General features: G+C 39.3%; 1 protein-coding gene across 10 annotated transcripts in view; it reads left to right on the forward strand.

The window, feature by feature from the left end:
- FARS2 (phenylalanyl-tRNA synthetase 2, mitochondrial) overlaps positions 1–19388 on the forward strand; it is a 582942-nt gene that overhangs the window by 408854 nt on the left and 154700 nt on the right. For all 10 annotated transcript variants that reach the window (XM_090269837.1, XM_090269841.1, XM_090269834.1 and 7 more), the window contains one exon: positions 6984–7135. In XM_090269837.1, the coding sequence (XP_090125963.1) occupies positions 6984–7135 (152 nt within the window). The remainder of the gene's footprint in view (positions 1–6983; positions 7136–19388) is intronic.

The raw sequence follows: 19388 nt of genomic DNA on the forward strand, positions 1-19388 counted from the left end.
TTGATTTTTTATCTTTTATTATTTTTTAATGTATATTATTGATTATATTGTTACAATAATTCCAATTTTCTCCCCTTTACTCCCCTCCACTCAGCATCTCCCTCCCCCAGCAATCCCCCCCACAAGTCCATACCCATGGTTCGTGAATACAAGCTTTCCCGCTTCACCCTTTCATATATTCTTCTTCTTCTTCTTCTCTCTCTTTTTTTAGTAAATATGTGATTAATTAATTATTTTAACAATAAAAAATAACAATCCCTCCCTCTCAGACTTAAGACCCTTTGTAATCTTATAAAGGACAATGGGCGAAGGTCTCGAGATCCTCTAGCTGCTTCAAGCTGGACATGGTCGTCGTCCTACCTACCTTTGGGTCCAGAAATCCCTAATAAGAGTGGGGGTGTGGAGGGGAGGGTGGCCTTCCCACATGGGGAAGGATCGTGCAGACTCCAGGTTAGTTGGCTGTCCCTGGACAATGTCATGCTTGATTTAACAGGCTGGCATCCTTGTTGTGTTCTGGAGGCAACAGATTTGGCAAAAAGGATGAAAAGATATCATTCAATCCATAACTACTAGATGACAAAAGGCAGGGATTAATTTTTCAATGTTCCACATTAGGGGGAAAAAAAAGAAGAAAAGGGCTTCTTTGGAGGAAGGTGTGCAAGACACATCTCTCCTGTCCAAAACCCTTTTGCCCATTATACTTAGTTTGGGCTGAGGGAATAGTTTAGGTTTCCCCTCTCTCAGACCTCTGGGCCCTTTCTGTCCAAGCCATTAGGATAGAAAAGAGAAACCGGTTTTAAAGTGAAGCCCACAGACCACCGCATTCGTGTGATCCTTTCAAAGGGAAGGAGCGGAAGACCATGGGGAGAGTAAAGGGACAGGGTAGTAAAGCTTTGTACACAAAGCTGTTTCAAAGAAAAGGAAGGGGGAAGAATAACGGCAGCTTCGAAAATCAAATTGATGTGACCCAGACGACATGGAGAATTGTTCTTTTTGGAACCATAATTATAATTTTTGAAAATTCAAACTTTCCTGAAAAACTTGGAAAATGTAGACACAGACCTCATAGTGTGGTTAGTTCAACAAGATTTCAGCTGGTCCTTGTTAGCCAGGCGCTGTGCTGCTGCTGCTGGGCTGCACGCATGAGTCAGACATTAGTGCTGGTCCTGCAGGACCCAACAGAGAAGTGAGCCTAAAAGGGGCACATAGTGCAGCTGTGGGTCTTGGGGTAGGCCTGAGGCGGGGCAAGCACATGACTCCATGATTACCCCAATGCCCAGCAGGGAAGAAAACGGTTTTCATGTTGGAAGTGTCAATAAGTGGCCAAGATAAGAGGTAAAGGTGGGCAAACTGAAACACATTTATAGGTCTGTAGGATTAGCCCAACGTAATAAAATAAGGATATTATTCCAAGACTATTACAGGTATTCTGAATGCAATAAATGTAATGTAGGAAAGGGGAAGAAAAGTCTTTTTCCCTCTACTAGGCCTCTCCTGGGGCTCTGTAACAAGATAGATTAAGAGAAAAACAAATTTATTAACATGTGCATTACACATATAACACATAGGAGTATCCAGAGATGAGAAACTCAAAACATTGGTTAGAAGTTGAGTTTATATAGCAGCTTAGAAAAAAGAACAATACATTTTTAGAGAAGTGATAAAACAAAGGAAAAGTAGCTTGAATATGTAGGGCTGGCAAATTGTGGAAAGGTAAATACGTAATATAGGAAACTTATTGAAGATAAGAACTAATTAGCAAAGTTCCTTTTGTAGATTCCTCTGGTGCTATCTCTGGGCTGATAAGAGTCTAGAGTTGCCTCAGTAATTAGCTCTGGTCCTTAGTAGTAGAGAGGGGAGTTGGGACACCTTTGCAAATTTATGTCCTGCTCTTACGCAGATCAGGGAAGGGCTGAGAGTTTTTCTTATATCAGCTTCTCAGTTATCTTTAGCTCAAAATAATCCTTATCCCAAAGTAACATATTTTTCTACCCTCCAATAAGAAGAGAGAGTTACAAAGATGTTTACCATCAATCAGCATAAAGGGAATAAAGTACAAGCTGGACTGACCTTACTTGGGTGCACAATACTGCCCCCCTTTACCCAACCCCAGCCAACACCTCTAGCATGCCGAAGTCACTTGGTGCACTAGCTGCACAAATCAAAGTTGAACCTGAACTCTTTTGTATCTTAAAGATAAAGTTGAAATTTCTTTTATACCCTTCTTGAATACTTTTCCCTCCTTCCCCAGAGGTAATCATTGTTCTGAAGTCCAGTATATGTAACCTTCCCACATCTATTTTAATACAATTTACACATATAAATTATTGTTATCCTGTTTTTTAACTTCATGTAAATGTCATACTGCATCTATCTTATTAAAATTTACATTTTTAAAAACCTCAACATGCTTTTTAATTTTAGCCATGGTGATATATGCATCTCCATTTCATTCATTTCAAATCTTATGCATTGTGTATATAGTATAACTACATATGAAAAAGTAATTTTATATTAGGTAGATACTAATAATACCTCCATTTACAGATGAAGCTGAAAGGCAGAGATTAAGCAGCTTGTCCAAGTCACAAAGCTAGTAAAGATTTAAATTTAGGATCGTAGATTTTGCCTGTTTTATTCCAGTTCATTTAGTTCATAGCTCTTCTTGTTTATTGCCTTGGTTAGGATTTATAGTGAGTCAGCAAGGATGAGAGTAGATAGCCTTATCTTACTCTTAAGTTTATTTGGAATGCTCCTAAAAAATACTTAGCATTAAGTATGTTTACTGTAGGTTTTTACTAAATATACATTGTTAAGGATGTTGCCTTTTTATTCATACTTCACCAAAATTTTTTTTTCTTACAACAAATATTAATTTATCAAATGCTTCCTGTCTGAAAAGTCACATGATTTTTTTTCTTCATACTGTTTGTCAATTAGAAAAATTTATGGTTTTAAATCATTCCCATTATTTTGGAAAAACTATACTTCATCCTTTTGTAATATTTTGTTAGTATGCTATTGAATTGTGTTTGCTGAAGTTACATTTAGGTTTTTTCATGTAGTTTGTAAGGTAAAATTGGTCTACAATTTTTTAAATAAATTATTCTCTGCTTCTCCAGCTTTGGCTTAAATTTTATAGTAGCCTCATAAAATTAGTTGGGTTTTCCTCCTTTTATGTTTTCATGAAACAATTGATGTTATGTTTTCATGAAACAATTGATGTTACTAAAGCAGCTACCTTTACCTTAAATATTTGATAAAGTGATGCTGTGGATCATCTCAGTTGAACACTTTTGTTGTAAGATTTGACTGATAATTCAATTTGATACAGTCATTGGTTTAAGTTTTCTGTATTGAGTGAAAATTATCCATTTATTCCAAGTTATCAAAGTTATTGTTATTAAATAGGTTATAATATTCATTTGTGACTTGGAAAGTTTCTACTATATCTATAGTTTTGATCCCTTTTTCAATTCTTTAAAAAACAAATAAGAATTATAGAAGGATCTTAAAAGAACTCATCAGTAGATGATTACTTGATAAAACTACCATAATGTTGGGGGAAAATAGAAGGCAGCAAGAAAAGAGGAAAACCCAAATATGAGGTGGATTGACTCCGTAAAAAAAGCCATAGATGTGAGTCTACAGGAGCAGGGCTGGGCTGTTGTGGACAGGACATTGTGGATGTCACTCATTCACAAGGTCACCAGGAGTCAGAGCTGACTCAATGGCATGTAACATGCACAATAAAGTAGGCATGCTTCTGTCTAGGTCAAGAAAAGAAAAGAAAAGAAAAGAAAAGGAAAGAAAAGAGAAAACACAATATTAAAAGCTCTTTAAGGTCTGTGAAAGGATTTCAATCTAAAATGGAATCAGAGAATATGAAATGGGCCCTCAAAAGTTAAGAACTGAGAGACAGATTTCCAGTAGATGCCTGATTTCCAGAAGATTGCAACTTATCTCCTACCAATGAAAATCCATGAAGAATCTCTCCCCATCTGCAAGCCAGTGAACTTACTGCTTGAATGCTGGCTGGACTTCCCCTCTTTACACTTGCCCATAAATACAGCCCACCTCAAACCTTCAGTGGACCTGCCTGTAGCTTGTTACAGCATGTGTTTCATGAATTGCAATTCCTCTGTTATACATGGATAAACTCAACTTCTGGTAATTTGAGCTTGCCTCAGTTTACCTCTTTATTTAGGTTGACAATTCATTTCCAATTTTAAAATTCCTGATTCTATGATTGTGGAATATTAAATCCCTGCCAGGTCACTTTGCCTGTCCACCTGTAGACTTTTTGGTATTTCACCTGGTTACTATCTCCTCATCACAGCGTAGCCAGGGATGGAGGCAAGTCTCCATGCCTTATTTACTTGATATAGCTATTAGCTGGTCCAGTTAGAGAAGAAAGAACAGTTGAATTGATTCATTGTGCTGTAGCCATTGCTCACACAAGGCAGCTGTGTGAGTCACTCTTAATCAATACCTACAGTGTCACAGGGGTTATGCAAGATAATAGAGATTCAGAGGTGAAAAAAGATACACATCCCACTTTCAAAATTGTAACATATTGGGAAGACATACATTAAATAAGTAACTACACAAACAATTGCAGTCATGAAAAGTACTATCAAAGAGAAGTATAAGGTGTCGTAACAAGGAACTAACAGTCTTGGACGATAAGTGAGTGTTCTGGCAGGGTAGGGAGGGCAGGAAATAGCGGTGTGTTCAAGAAACCAAATAAGCTGGGCTAGGTCTGGAGAACAACAGAAAGAGGTACAACCTTTTAAGAACTGGGCACTTTACCCTAAGAACAATGGGAAGCCATTGGATGGTTTTATACCTACCTTTATTAAGCACCAGAAAGCGTACATTTCAGTAACTGTAGTCTGTAATCTTATTATTTTAAAAACAAAATTTTATTGCCCCCCTCAAAAAAGCAAGAGTCCCTAGTGTTAGGGATAAAGAAGCAAGCCAGTGACTCTCAAACCAGTAAGAAATAATTAACAGATGAATCAGGGAAAAGGGGCCAGGAAGTGACATTCTGCAGCTCCTCACAGGTATCTCTGGGATCAGAAGGAGGAAGATTGTTATCACCAAACACAGCGAAATGGGAAGATGTAGCTAGATAACTTTGCAAATAAGTCAGAGATAGACCTATAACTAGATTACCCTTAGTTAATCACACCCTGAGTTAAGTAGTTAATCCGATAGATTGTGAACCTGGATTAACCAGTAATGGAGAAATGGGGGAGAAGGTAAGGGGGAAGAGGGGGAGCTAATCACATTAGTATAAGAGCAGTTTTCTTTGTCTACTTTGCACGCACATGCTCCTGGCTGGTGGTGCACCCCACTCTGCAGACTCGTGAATAAATGCCTTGCTTTGCTGCTCAAGTCCTGTGTTCCGGTGTTTTATTGTGAGCATTTCTCACACTAGTAGTATAGGTATCCCACATCTGACACATACTAATTAGTATAGTGGTTGATTCTTTTAGTTAAACCATTACTTTAAATTTGTTATAATTTGTTAGCTTGAACTAGGTTTGCAGTACAATAGTCTGGGGTGTTTTCTCCATGGTTTTAAAAACTGTATTTACTGTAATACACATTTTTAATGTTTTGGGGGCCTATATTCTGGCTGACTGCTTTCTAATCATGCTGAGTGCTGTGAAGGGTTGCAGACGCTCCCGTTTCTGTCACCAGGTCTTACTTACTTCTTGTCTCAGCAAGTGTGGCACCTCAGTTTGACAGGAAAGAGGAAATTTCAGGCTAATCTTGCCAATCCCAGCCTTTTACCTAATCTTTCTAAATTTTCATATTGATTAAATGACAAAAGGGTGTTGTCAAAAGAAAAGCAACTTGTGTAACTGCCAAACTCCTATTGTCTCCAGTTGCTGCATTAACCCATGGGACATTTATCACAGTGTCTTGACTTTAGGAGAGAAAACATGAATGTTTTTCAGGAGCACTGGTATTTTGACAGGAGCACCTGGATAGTAGCTTAATTATGTTCTTTTGAAATGTGTGTTCTGCACTGATGTATTTGTTAGACAACTACATTGTTATTCAAATTGAATAATCAATTTATATTTGAGTATTTAGTTTTTCAGGGTTTTTCCCATTTTTAAACTTTTATACATTTTCTGATCAGGGATGCACCAAAGGGTTTATAGTGATATCAAGCTTGATGTAAATCAATTTGTAAAATTTCCCTTCTAACTAAGGTATGGCTTTAGCAGATATTCTCTTGGACTTCATAGTTATATAATGAAACTTTTAATAAAACATTTTTTGTAATTTATAAACCTAAAGTATGCTCAGACATATATGTGTTAATCATGTGAACAACTGCAGTAACTTCTAAAAGTGTTTAACTTTAAATGTTTATCCAATATAATAATGAACTACCAAACTCTTAATAAACTGGAAAAAATGGGGAAAATGGCTGCATTGTGTTTATCACATCCTTAGAGGCATAATTTGAAAAATAATTCCTAAATGACTACTCCTCAGTCCATTTCTTTATTTTAATAATTAGAAATATTAACAAATAATGACATTACTAATTGAAATATCCTTTTTGATAATCCTTTATTTCTCCATTAAAATGGCTTCCTGAAAGTATCAAAGGAAGTTAATGAATCACTTATTAATTAAATGTGAACTTTTCTCCTCTGGAAAAAACTGAAATATGATAGATTCAAATTGCTTCATACTAAATTGAACATTGATAGTGATATAAATATAATAAATGGTAATGTTACACATAAATGTGGTAAGAATCTATAACATTCATAATGGAATTTGCTAATTTTGAATACTAACTTCTCTTTTAAGTTCATTTTGTTCCTGAGAATTCAAGTGCTGAGATAATGTTTTACTAGCATTTTCTAATTAGCCAAGTATAACTTTCCATGAAAAATTTAAACATTCTTATTTAACAAATCAATCTATATTTTCTTCTCTTGTTTTGTTAGCCTCTTAGCAAATACCCTGCTGTGATGAATGACATTTCATTCTGGTTGCCCCCTGAGAATTACACAGAAAATGATTTCTATGACTTAGTCCGAACAATTGGAGGAGACCTGGTGGAAAAAGTTGATCTTGTAGACAAGTTTGAACACCCAAAGTAAGTAGAAAACTTTCTGATTTTATCCTTTTTTCTCTATGTGACAAGAGGCATATGGAAACGTACAATAAAATTTTGCTGTAACCGAGTGCTTAGGAGACAAAATATCTTCTGAATTTATAGTGAACGTATAGCTTACCAGAAAAGCCGTTCATTTCAATCCTCTCTGAAAATCTTTCTAAAATGCATTTTTAATCTTTCCTGCCTTAGTAAAGAAAGTATATGAAACAGAATGTTTTGAAGTTCTTGGAGTTTTTCAGTATTGCTCTTGGAGGTGATTTTGTGGCGTATCACGTCACAGAAGGTGAGGCGAAGGAGGGGTTAGCAGAGGGAAGGCTGTTGTTACGTGAGTCTCCAGGCGAGTATTTATCAAGCATATAACGCCAGCCAAAACTATATTAGATCCTAAGATAAAGTTTAATAACTTTATCAGAACCCATTTCAATGTTGGCTTGTTCTCCCTGATATCTATATTTGTCTCTCACTAATCAGGTTTAACTGTGTTTTGGTTTTAGAAATGTTTTTCTTGAATTATATTTAAGGATTTGTATTGATTCATTGTTCTGTTCTTGAGGGATTTCAGTTATGCATGAGGAGGCTGTCCTTTGATTTTTCTACCTATCATTTTCTCTCTAATATTTTAAAACTCTGTTTCAAATGTTTCCCACTTTATTTTGAATGTTATTATAGATGTTATCCTCTCTGCTCCTTACTGCATTTCCTTGCACACATTCTATTTCCATCTTCAGCTACTTTGTTTTTCCCTTTTTGTGAATTCTGCAAGCTAACATTTCAGTTCCTATTGTCTTGCTATCTTTTCTCTGAGTTATTTCTGCTTTGTGATTTTCCTTCATAGGGAAATTCTTCATTTGGTTTTTAAAATTTACTGTAAAGTAAATATTTGGCTAGAAGCTTCATATAATTCATTGGCCTCATTTTTCTACAACTTCTCTGTCATTTTCCTTATCCTTTTTCCTATTTGTAATTGATGTGTCGGTGATATGCAGGTGATGGCCTTTTTGTCACTCAAATTTGAATGTATTGGATTTTCTGAATGAGCTGTTTACACAGGTTGAGGGGTGAGGTTTGAGGGTTCACTTGGCAGGAGGGCTAGTAGTCATTCAGGCTAGTTGTTTTCACAACTGTAAGGTTTTCTTTTCCCTCACTGCTAAGAAACCAACTTTTTCTTTTAATATGGCTCATTCATCTCTTTGAGTCTTTGTGTAGGTCTGCCTCCCACCCCAAATCTACCCTTGTTACAAACATAAGATTTAGCTTTGCTAACTCCACATTCAGTACTTGCTGGTGATATAGACTTTGCACTTCAGATTATAACTCTTAGTGCTGAGAAATGTATTTTTGCTGGTGTTAAGGGAATATGTGTTCAGATATATGGCACTCTGTGTGTTTCTTCTATGCTTTCTCCCATTTGGTTTCTACTTGATTTCAGCTATTTTTTGGCAGCCTTTAAATATATTTTGGAGCTTGCAGATGATATTTATCTCCTAACTTTGCAGAAAATAGAATGAATTTGCAGGGTAGCCTGGTTTCCTGATATGACAGGAGTACCCATTCAGCCCTGTACTTTTATGTGAAAAAGAAGTTTCCAGTTTACATGTTGATACTGAAAGTCTGGATAATTACTTTTGAAATGGAGGAAAATAGTAGAATAAGACTTATTGCTGAGTATTAACTGACATGCCAAAGGGACGTGACTTGTCAGTGTTTTTCATTCTTGTTTAATATGCAGATAACCTTCTGGAATCAAGGTTTCAGAATCTATTCTTAATTTTTTACTTCTCAAGCTCTCGCTATTAAAAGAGTAGATAGTGCTTTCCGAGGGCGGCCGCAGAGTCTCCGAAGCTGCCCCAGGAACCGGAGCTGTCATACCCCCTCCTTTTCCTCTCTCGTTGCGACCAATAAAGGCCGTTCATACCGGAAAAAAAAAAAAAAAAAAAAAAAAAAAAGAGTAGATAGTAAGTAGTGGGCCATGTAGTCTCTGTCACTTTGCCATTTCGAAAGCATCCATAGCGAAAATGAAATCAAATGATCATGGTTGTGTTCCAATAAAGCTTTAATTACAAAAACCAGTGGTAGGCTAGATTTGGCCCATAGTTTGCTGACCCCTCTTAATGAAGAAGGAGACACATAGTTTTTTAAAAGATTCCCAACTCACAGATGCTGCAATTCTTCCAAAGGGGGTCATTCTTCCTTGAGCACCTGGCACGTTCCTGGTCTCCTCCCACTTGGGTGGTGGCAAATGAAGAGTCACCTGACCCTGTACTCATCAATGCATACCTTGACCTCAAAATTTATGTTATGTTATTTTATTTTTTTATCTAAACACATCAATTAAACATTACCATATAATCCAAAAGAGCTCAGTCTCTTTCTTTACCTAACATCCAAAACTGAGAAATGCTAGTACTGAGTGAAAGGACACTTTCTGAAATAGACAAGTGTTATTTTTTGGACAAGAACAGATCCCAGGATGTTTCAGAGAGACACAAACTGTTGAATCTGAACATAATTTTATAATGTTACACAAATGGGCAAATTTTTTGTTGTTGATTTCAAATAACAGTTTGTGCCCTGAAGGAGGATAGTTGTTCAGGTTAGAAGAAGCTGACATTTTTTTCTAGTTCATCATTCAGAACCTTCTCCCAGGGTACATTTGCCATGTAATCTATAGGCCACTTAATGTGCAGAGAGTCCTTGTAGTTCCACATTTTATGTAACAAAAAGTAGAGTAGGGATTAATTACTTCTGGAGAGGAGAGCTGGGGTTACTGTGTGTGCTTTGATACCTTTGGAATATTGTACTATATGCATGTACTACATAATAAGAAAGCACTGTTGCTTAAAATGTCTCTTATACTGGTGTAGGAAAAGGAGCAAAGAAGAGCAAATGGAAACTTAACTATTGTCTTCAAATGCTGACACCTCATTTGAGGAAGCTAACCAATCTCTTCTCAGTTGTGGAGATGGACTATAAAGTAAACTGGACTTGACTGGCATAGATTTGCTTTGAGCTTAAGGAAGAACTTTCTGAAAGTTAGAATTACAAATTTTAAAAGAAGCACTGTTTGATTCAACCACAAGAAAACAGGGTAGTGAAAAATGTCCCAGGTGTCTGCAGCAGAGGCTGGCTGGAGATGCCCAAAGCAGAGCTACTCATGCACTTGCACTTTCTTCCTGGGGCTGCTGACGTTGCCACATCCAGTTCATACACGTTTCCTGAGTCCTTGTACTATTAGTCAGGGTCTGGTTATGGCTGAGATGCCAGAAGTGAGCAGGCTGACCTGTGGACACCAGAGGTGAGTCTCAATTCTTCCCAGCCCTACTTGATCTTTCTTACAGTTATATTTTATAAAATTTTGCAAAAGTACAGGCAGACCTTGTTTTATTATTCTTCACCATATTGTGCTTTACAGATACAGCCTTTTCATCAACATGGAGGCAAGACCCTCCACCAGCAAAAAGATTATGAGTCTTTGAAAGCTCAGATGATGGTTATCATTTTTTTAGCCATGAAGTAGTTTTAATTAAGGTGTATACATGGGTTTCTTAGACATGATACTATTGCACACTTAACAGACTATGGTATAGTGTAAATATAACTTTTATAAGGCATTGTAAAACCAGAAAATTTGTGTGACTCACTTTATTGTGATATTCGCTTAATTGTAACGGTCTGAAACTACACCCTCGGATCTCTCCAAAACATGCCTATAAGTATACTGGAATATTTGTCTTTATTTTTAATGGAATTCAGAAGAGGGACTTCACCACAAGCGGCACTTTCTCGTGTGGCTGGCCCCTCTTCTGAGTGGGTGCGAGTCATGGACATTACCTGTTAATAACTTTTCATAATGTGGTGTGGGTAAGGCAATTCAGGTGACTCCTCCTTCCTTCCTCTCTTCCTCTAATCTTTCCTTTTCTTCCTTCCCTTTTCTCTTCTCTTCTTTCTTCCTTCCTTCTTCCTTCCTTTCTTTTCTTGATGTGTTTTTGCTTTGTCAAATAGCACCCAATAAAAATGCCAACACACAAAACTTTGAAAATAAGAATGGTGGAGATTCAGCCATCATCTCAACACTCCAACACATCTCAACATTTTTACATTTTCCCAGTCTTGACTTTTTCCACACTTGAGCATCAAATGACATTTGACCCTTGACTACTAAAGATGGTATGTACTTTTATCACTCCATTAGTTCTAGGGCAGGGTTTTTCAACCCCTGTACTATTTTGGGCCAGATAATTCTTTATTGTGGGGCTCTCCTATACATTGTAAGATGTTTAGCAGCTCTGGCCTCTACTCACTAGGTATCGTAGCATACACCCAATCACAGCCCCTATGGCAGTCAAAAATATCTCCAGACATTGTTAAATGTCCCTTGACAGGCAAAATTGCCCTGTTGAGAATCACTGAGATATCACTTAGCAGAAGACATTTAATTTCTTTTGAAAAAGATTTCTTCATTATTTTTATGTTATGACCAGCTAGGAGAAGGGATAGGAGGACCTCACAAGGGAGAGGTGTTTCGTTGGGGTTCTTGTGGTTCCTGTACTTGATGAAGCACAGGAAAATCTGGACAAACAAACTAGGCTTCCCAAAGAACAGAAACTAAGTCAGGGTCTGACCTTCTCTGTCTCCATCACTCTTTCTGTGGTATGTCTACCAATTTCTACTTCTCAATTCCATTTTATTTTCTCATACCCACTCTCTTTATCCCCACCTTTCCACCATATAGCTTCTGCTCTTTCATATCATGTGAAGTTCAGAGTACCCTGCCTAGCTCCTGATTCTAAATGACTTCAGGTTCCAGCTCTCAGCATCAACCACAAGTCTTTTGACCAGTTCTAACTCTCAACAAAGCAAACCCAGTGGGCCCAGCTCAACTTTTCTCGCTAGATTATAGATAACTGACCAGCTGGAAGACAGGCTCCACTCAAGTCATATGCCTGCCCTTGTCTAATTAACCTCATGGATCAACTGGAGAGACTTCTGACCTTAATTTATAAGTTAGTAGGTTTACTGTTTATATAGAACTTTTTTGTTTTCTCTTTAACCTGAACTCAATAGCTTTTGATGCAGGCACTATCATTTTTGTATTTCCTTGAATTTTATGCAGAGAGGCATGCCATGAATATATTTAGCAATAAATTATTCAGTTCCTCTATTACGGGAAATAATGGGCTATTGGGACCACAAGAAAGTTGAGTCAAGATCCCAGTTTATTTTATGTATATATACTTTATTGATTATGCTATTACAATTGTCCCAATTTCTTTTCCCTTTGTTCCCCTCCATCCAGTCACCCTCCTCCCTCCAGTTGCCCCCCCTTAGTCCATGCCCATTGGTTGTGCATATAGTTGTCCTCAACATCTTCCTGTCTACTCCACTCCCTCCTACTATGCTTCTTAATTCCTGTACCATCTCCCTCCCTTTCCCCCTTTCCCCCTCCCTGCTGACCTCTCCCCAAAATGTTCCCTTTACCTGTAATTCTTTTCCGACTCTCATTGCCTTCTTAGTTTGACTTTGTTTCGTTTCCCTAGCTTCTGTGGTTGGTTGTTGTGATACAGTTTTCATTTTAATGTTTATAGTTTTGATTCTGTTTCTCCTAAACAAGTCCCTTTAACATTTCATATAACAGTGATTTGGATCTGATGAACTCCTTCAGTTTTACTTTGTCCTGGAAGCACCTTCTCTGCCCTTCTATTCTGAATGACAGCTTCGCTGGATACAGTAATCATGGTTGTAGGTTTTTGCTTTTTATTACTTTGGTTATTTCTTGCCAGTCCCTTCTTGTCTGCAGAGTTTCTTTTGAGAAATCAGCTGATAGTCTTATTGGAACCCCTTTGTGTGTAATTCTCTTCTTCTCTCTTGCTGCTTTTAAGATTCTCTCTTTATTATTAATTTTTGAGATTTTGATTATAATGTGTCTTAGTGTGGTTCTCCCTGGGTCCAGTTTTTTTTGGAACTCTGTGCTTCCTGGACCTGTAAGTCTATTTCCTTCTCAAGTTAGGAAAGTTCTACTTCATTATTTTTTCACATAATTTTTCAATTTCTAGTTCTTCTTCACCTTCTGGCAACCATATGATTCGGATGTTGGCCTGTTTATAGCTGTCCGATATGTTTCTGTGCCTCTCCTCATTTTCCTCACTTTTTGTTCCCTCTTTCTGCACTGGTTGACTGTTTGTTCCTTCCCTTGTTCCAATTTGTTGATTTTAATCCCTGGTTTTCTTTCCCTCACCACTAGTTTTGTATGTGTTTTTGTTCATTTCAGCAGGACTAGCCTTCATTCCTTTCCTGTCTTGTTTAAGATCTGCTGTTAGCTCTGTAAGCATTTTTATAACCAAAGCTCTGAACTGTGCCTCAGGATATTTCCTATCTGCTGCTTTGTTAGATTAGATGTTTGCTGTCTGGTCAGCTGTGTCACCGTCACCGGGATCTCTATCATGATCTGTTTCATCCTGACAGTTTTGTGTTTATCTTTGCTTCCTGGGCGGGGCTGTCACACCTCCTATGCTATAGGGGGCAGAGACCCATGCACTCATCACAACCAGGTGACCCTTCTCACCATGCTGTGGCATTTTGTGTGGGGGTGGGAGTCCAACATGGATTCCTGCCATTCACTCTCCACTGAGAGACCGGGAGCCTCCTCTTCCGTCCCCAACCCCTCCAGGCCTCACGGTCCAAGGCAATGGGGGTTGGCCTTCCCCAGCGTTGGAATTGCAATCTAATGTGTCTGGTCTGCAGCTGGGGGTACTCCCCAGGCGCTTCTCACCTCCCCTTAAATACGGGTGTGTCTGTGCTTACCACTGTCCTGCTGCTGTTGCCGCAGCTGCCGCCGCCAGCACAGCTTGACCTCTCTGCCCTGGTTTTGCCCCTCCTACCCGTCCAGACGATCACCACTTCCTTATAACTTCATACATTGGACTTCCATTTATTTTCTGGAGATTCTGGTTATTTCTAGTTTTGCGGCAGTTGTATTCCTTCTTAGTTGTGGAGGGAGATGGAGCATGTCAGTCTTGGCCTCCATCTTGGCTGGAAGACTCCTGTGTCAAGTTCCCAGTTTTTATGGAGCCAATAACACAGGAAAACTGAACTAGCAATGAAAAGCATAAGGTGACAATAAGGTTAGTTAAGCCTAATAAATGGCCTACATGATTTTTTGTACATAATTGATGCTCAGTAAACTTGCATTGACTTAAAATAAGAAGCATATGTCTAAGGCTGTAGATTCAGAGGAAAGAGACCATTGATTGGTCTGGGAAGATTTACCAAGGAGACAGGATGGCAAGCCCTCTGTGTCTGTCTACCTTCTGATACCTGTGAATGAGATGCACTTAATCCCGATGCTAATTAATGTGAGTAAATTCTCTTTAGTAGAAAATTTGAGTCTCTATAAAAAGAACTTGGGGGTTTTTAGATTTTTTTTTTTTTTTTTTTTTTTTTGGCCAGGACTGATTCACTTTTGGTGGTCACTTTAAGAAAAGGGGATTTATTTAAGGAGGTACCTGACTCAGAACTGAGAAGCTATTCAGAACCAAGGCAGATCTAAGGACCAGAGACCTTCTACATCTGAGTGCCTCTGACTTTGTCCTTCTTGCTCCTCCTAGTCAGGTGTGTATCCTCCACTGCCTACCCTGCCCCCCCAACTTATCACATATGAGCATTTCCACCTCTTTCTGCATTGGCCAAAGTCTTTTCTAGTCAGCCTTCTCCATGATCCCAGCACAAATTCTGGAAGGAACTAACCTAATTGACAAACATCATTCCTTTTGGGCTGATCCCTTGCACTAGACCTCCTGGGTTGCTGGGCAGTCTGTGGGTAGATCACTATTTGGTTAAGAACCCATTATTGATCCAGTTAGGCACCATTAACAAAGCAGTCCAACCACTTTCCAGAACAAGAAGCCACAGGCTGAATATTTTTATCAGGAGGATTCACTGGAGAGTTTTTCAGAACAAATACCCAAGTATTGCCTTCCTCTTATCCCACCAGTCTACTCCATATATAGAACTCTATGAAATTGCCTTAATTATTGGCTCATTCATATGTTTGATTCTTTAATTACATGTAAACTTTTTTAGACTATTCTACTTAATGGAAACTCCTTAGGTGGAAATGTATTACAGTAGCTTGCTTTTATCTTCCCTCAGTGTTTATTAGTGGAAGGAGATTCACTACGTGATGCTTGGTGGGTGGTAAGGTGATCCTTCTTTGTTCCTCAGAGGAGCTTTTTTTAAGAATTGGACGTAGTTTATGACATAAGAAGCAGAGGCAATGTAGTCCAGTGGAAAGAGCTCAGAATTCAGAATCAGAAGCCATGAGTGGAATATTAACTTTTTCACATTCAAGGTGTCTGTTATGGGGACTTTCTGAGCCTCAGTTTCTTCATATACCACCAAGAGTACTAATAGCATCCTTAATGCGAAAATGTCATGTGCCTATATATGTGAACTGCTTTGAAAACTCTAGAGTTCTGAAAAAATAACCTCCATACAGCTGGGAATCTTAGCTTTGGCACCAAATACAGATGAATGGGATGTTCTGGTAATAAAGGAAAGCAGAATGACATTTTATATAAAACTGTCATTCTGAAATGATTCATGTTCTTCCTGCAACTTAAGGAGTAAAATTTTTAATCAGAAAAAAGTTCTTTTTAAATTAGCATAGATGCTGATCAACAGAGCTGTGTAGTCATTGTGGTTGTTCTTTGGATTGTGTGTTAGAAAAATCCTACGGACAGTGGCAGGTGGGATGACATGTCTGGTTTGCAAATCACTCCCTGGTCTTGTTTTTTTTTTTTTGACAGAGGCAAGTAAGTGCAGTTATCTGAACTTAAAGATTGGTCAGCAGTGAAAAGCCAACCACAGGTAATCTTGGGCAGCTTGTCAAAAGTCATGTCCCCTTGAAATTGATAGCATGCACTGCTGAGGAGAAGGCTAGAGGCAGCTGGGCTGCTTTTGAACTCTCCTGGCTGCTTCTCTTTCTTCATTTTTATTGTAGTGCTGATGCTGTGAGTATGAGAACTTTTATTGTTATGGTTCAGATAGCACAGAAAGCAATTCTAAGAAAACTATTTTTAGCCTGGATATTTGTTTCTCCCTACCTTCCTTCTTTTTTTAAGGAGTCCACGAGGGGCGTATTTCATCATTGTCACACAGCCCTGTTTGCCAGTGTTAAACAGATGAAAACACAATTAGTTCAGTTTCTCGACACCTCGTTCCACCTCATCCCCCAGCACGTCACCAATTACTGAAAGGATTCATTGGGATTGCCTTCAGCGTTGACCTGGCAGGACCCCAGGAGTAGCATCTCTGCCCAGAGCTGAAAGTAGCAGAGAGACTGTTTGACCTCAGCTAGAGGAGGAGAGGGGCCAGGTGCTGGATGAGCTGCACCTATAGTGATATGCTGTGTTATAGCACATTTTCATAAAAATTAACAATGAAACCATGTTTTCCTCTTTAACTTTCAATTAGCGGTTCTCGGGGGGGGGGGGGGGGATCTTTGGATACTGTCATCCCTTGGCATCCCATGTACCTGTTTGTGGTGTGGAGATTGAATGCTCTCTTTCCAAGATGCAAGGTAAGAGTAACTCATGTCCCTGATTTTTTTATGTCCTACCTCCAACAGTGTTGATCAAATTAAAGCAAATTAAAATGTGCATCAAGGGCAACCAGTGAGGGGAAAAAAAGTTACAGAATCACTAGCATAAATGGGATGGAGAGGGGCAGTCCCACCCCATCATTTTGGACAATATGAATAAGGCCTTAAATTGTTTTGGGTCTTTAAATTTGTTAAGACAGTTCACAAGGTCACTTCTTTTGACTAGCTACCACCCAGATTTGATGTCCAGAGCCAGCAATGGGAGTTTGTCCTCCCCTTCCACCCACCTCCACTGTCAGTTCCTGAGTTGGTTACCTTATTCTTCAGTGCCACAGAAGCTTGGCCTTGAATGCCATGGCCATCATAGTTAATACTGTATCCTAAAAACCGAGAAGTTTATGACACCACTATACAGCCTCAGAATTATACATAGGGTGACCAAACGTTATCCTAATTATAGATTTTGAAGTTGAATCCGTAAAGATGGGCCTATGATTTGTAAGGAAATCTAAGGGGATCTATAGGTGAGACCTCTTTGAGTCACTCTTCAAAAATTAAAATTTCTGAACAGCAGAGATGGCCATGGCAGACTTAGGCCTCACCTTGCCATAAACAAAGCCTTTTCTGCTGCCAGTTCCTCTGGGCTCCAACATCACACCGCCCAGAGCCATGACTCATACAATGTATAGGCTGGTCAGTGCCATGCAGCAGCGGCCCTGTCTGTCTCTCGAGCTAGTTATTTTCCTTACCTTGGTTATAACTTAGGCTCAAGCAGCAGCCAGCATGATGTACTAGAGAAGACAGGGGCAGGCACATGTGGGATGAGAGGTCAACTCCAGGGAGAGGGACCAGTGGTGTGCACAGATGGTCCAAGCAGCACCCAAGATCTAAGGTATCCTATTAGGGGCATTGATAGAAGAGCAGGTGTCAGTGAACACAGTGGAGAGGGCAGGGGAATGGACAGGTGGTTACAGAGAAGCAGGGCTTGGGGGCGGCAGTTCCGTCACTGACACGGGCTCAGCTGCAGAGCGGTACGGACGCTTTCCCAGGTTGCAGCAGAACCAGGAGCAGGACTGCTGGATGCCGCGCTGGTGGGCCGCTGCCAGGGCTCCCGGCTGTCTCTTTCTCAGAGTTGGAATTGGGCTTGCAGTCCAGAATGAGGCCAAATCTAAGTTCTGGGGGCGGGAGTGTGTGGGGGCAGATAAGTTACAAAATCCAGGAGACCAACAGGTCTTTACAGGCGCTTCAGTTTGTTTGTTTGGTTTTTTGTGTTGTTTCAATGGTGTATAGTTTCACAGCGATTATTTATTCCAGTGTTGTTTGGAGTGAGGGGAGGTATTATCACGATAGGAATTGAATCAGTTTTCCAGTGAGGAAAACTGGAGCAAGGTAGAATGTTCCATATCATTTACATGAAGAGGAGGGTACCTCAAGGCAATGGAGTGCAGGTAAGGGAACCCTGTCTTGGTGGGGTCACTAGTTGCAGTAAGCAGTCTAGGGACTGAATCAGGGAACTAACACTCAGATATCCTGAGCATGTCATCGCTCATCTGCTTACACAGTCTGCCTCATGAAAACCCCCTCACGTGTTTCTGGAAGTCCCAGAGGGGGCTTCCTATGTGTTCTCAAGCAGTCTTGCTTCTGTGGACCATCACAGGGCTCGCCTTCTTGCCACCAGGGTTTCTTGTGGAGCATCCCTGGCCTTGTGCTGCCCCAGCCACACACCTCTGCGGGGACAGCCCTGATGTCCTGTGGCACCCATGGTTTGTGCAGAGCTCTGCCTCCCACCCCACCCCCCTGCATCATGCTTCTCTTCTCTGCTTTGAACCCAATTTCCTGCTGCCTTGCAAAAACCTTCCCCCAATCCTCTCCTTACGCTTTGCCCTTCAGTTAAACACATGCAAAGAAAGGCTTGGGGATTTCAGTTTAGACCTGACTAAACCTCAGTTTAGACTAAAAATCTTCCATGTTAGCACAATTTAGATATGAGGACAAAATCAACAAAATGCCAGTTACCTTACAATCTTTTGTGAACATAACTATTTTGTAAGATGTCTTATATTTGTAAGATTCTCAAAGGAGAAAGAATACCCCACAAGAGTTTTTAGATTCTATGTTTGACAGATATGGCTACTTTTCTTAGCTTCTACTTCCTCCTGGAGGAAAGTGACGATAGTAAGAATAGGAAAGAGGAAACTTATAGTGAAAGCTAAGCAGGTGAAATATTTGTACAGGAGATGACAGCTGTGGTCTAGACTTTAACACAGCACTTTATTGTTTATCCCAGCAACTGTTAAATATGGGGATTTCTCATGGCAGGTCATCTGTCCCTCAATGTACAGGGTATGCAATTTTTGAAATTCTGTAGTAATGGTGGAATAAGCATTTCTAGCACGTTCTTCTATTTTAACAATCCCCACATTGCATTGTATTTATTCATTTTTCTACCATTGTACTGTGAGTTACTGCCAAGCACTTGGTCATGAATTTTCTACTATATTTGGGATATAGAACATAGGAAGTACTTAATAAACATTTTTGATGATTAAATGATAAAAAAAAAAAGAAATAAAACTCAGCAACAACCTATGTTATATCATATTTTCTCAGGGTATAACTGACTTCTCTCCCTTT

Source organism: Furipterus horrens, unplaced genomic scaffold, assembly GCF_987537825.1.
Source record: "Furipterus horrens unplaced genomic scaffold, mFurHor1.1.pri manual_scaffold_3, whole genome shotgun sequence".
Lineage (NCBI taxonomy): Eukaryota > Metazoa > Chordata > Mammalia > Chiroptera > Furipteridae > Furipterus > Furipterus horrens.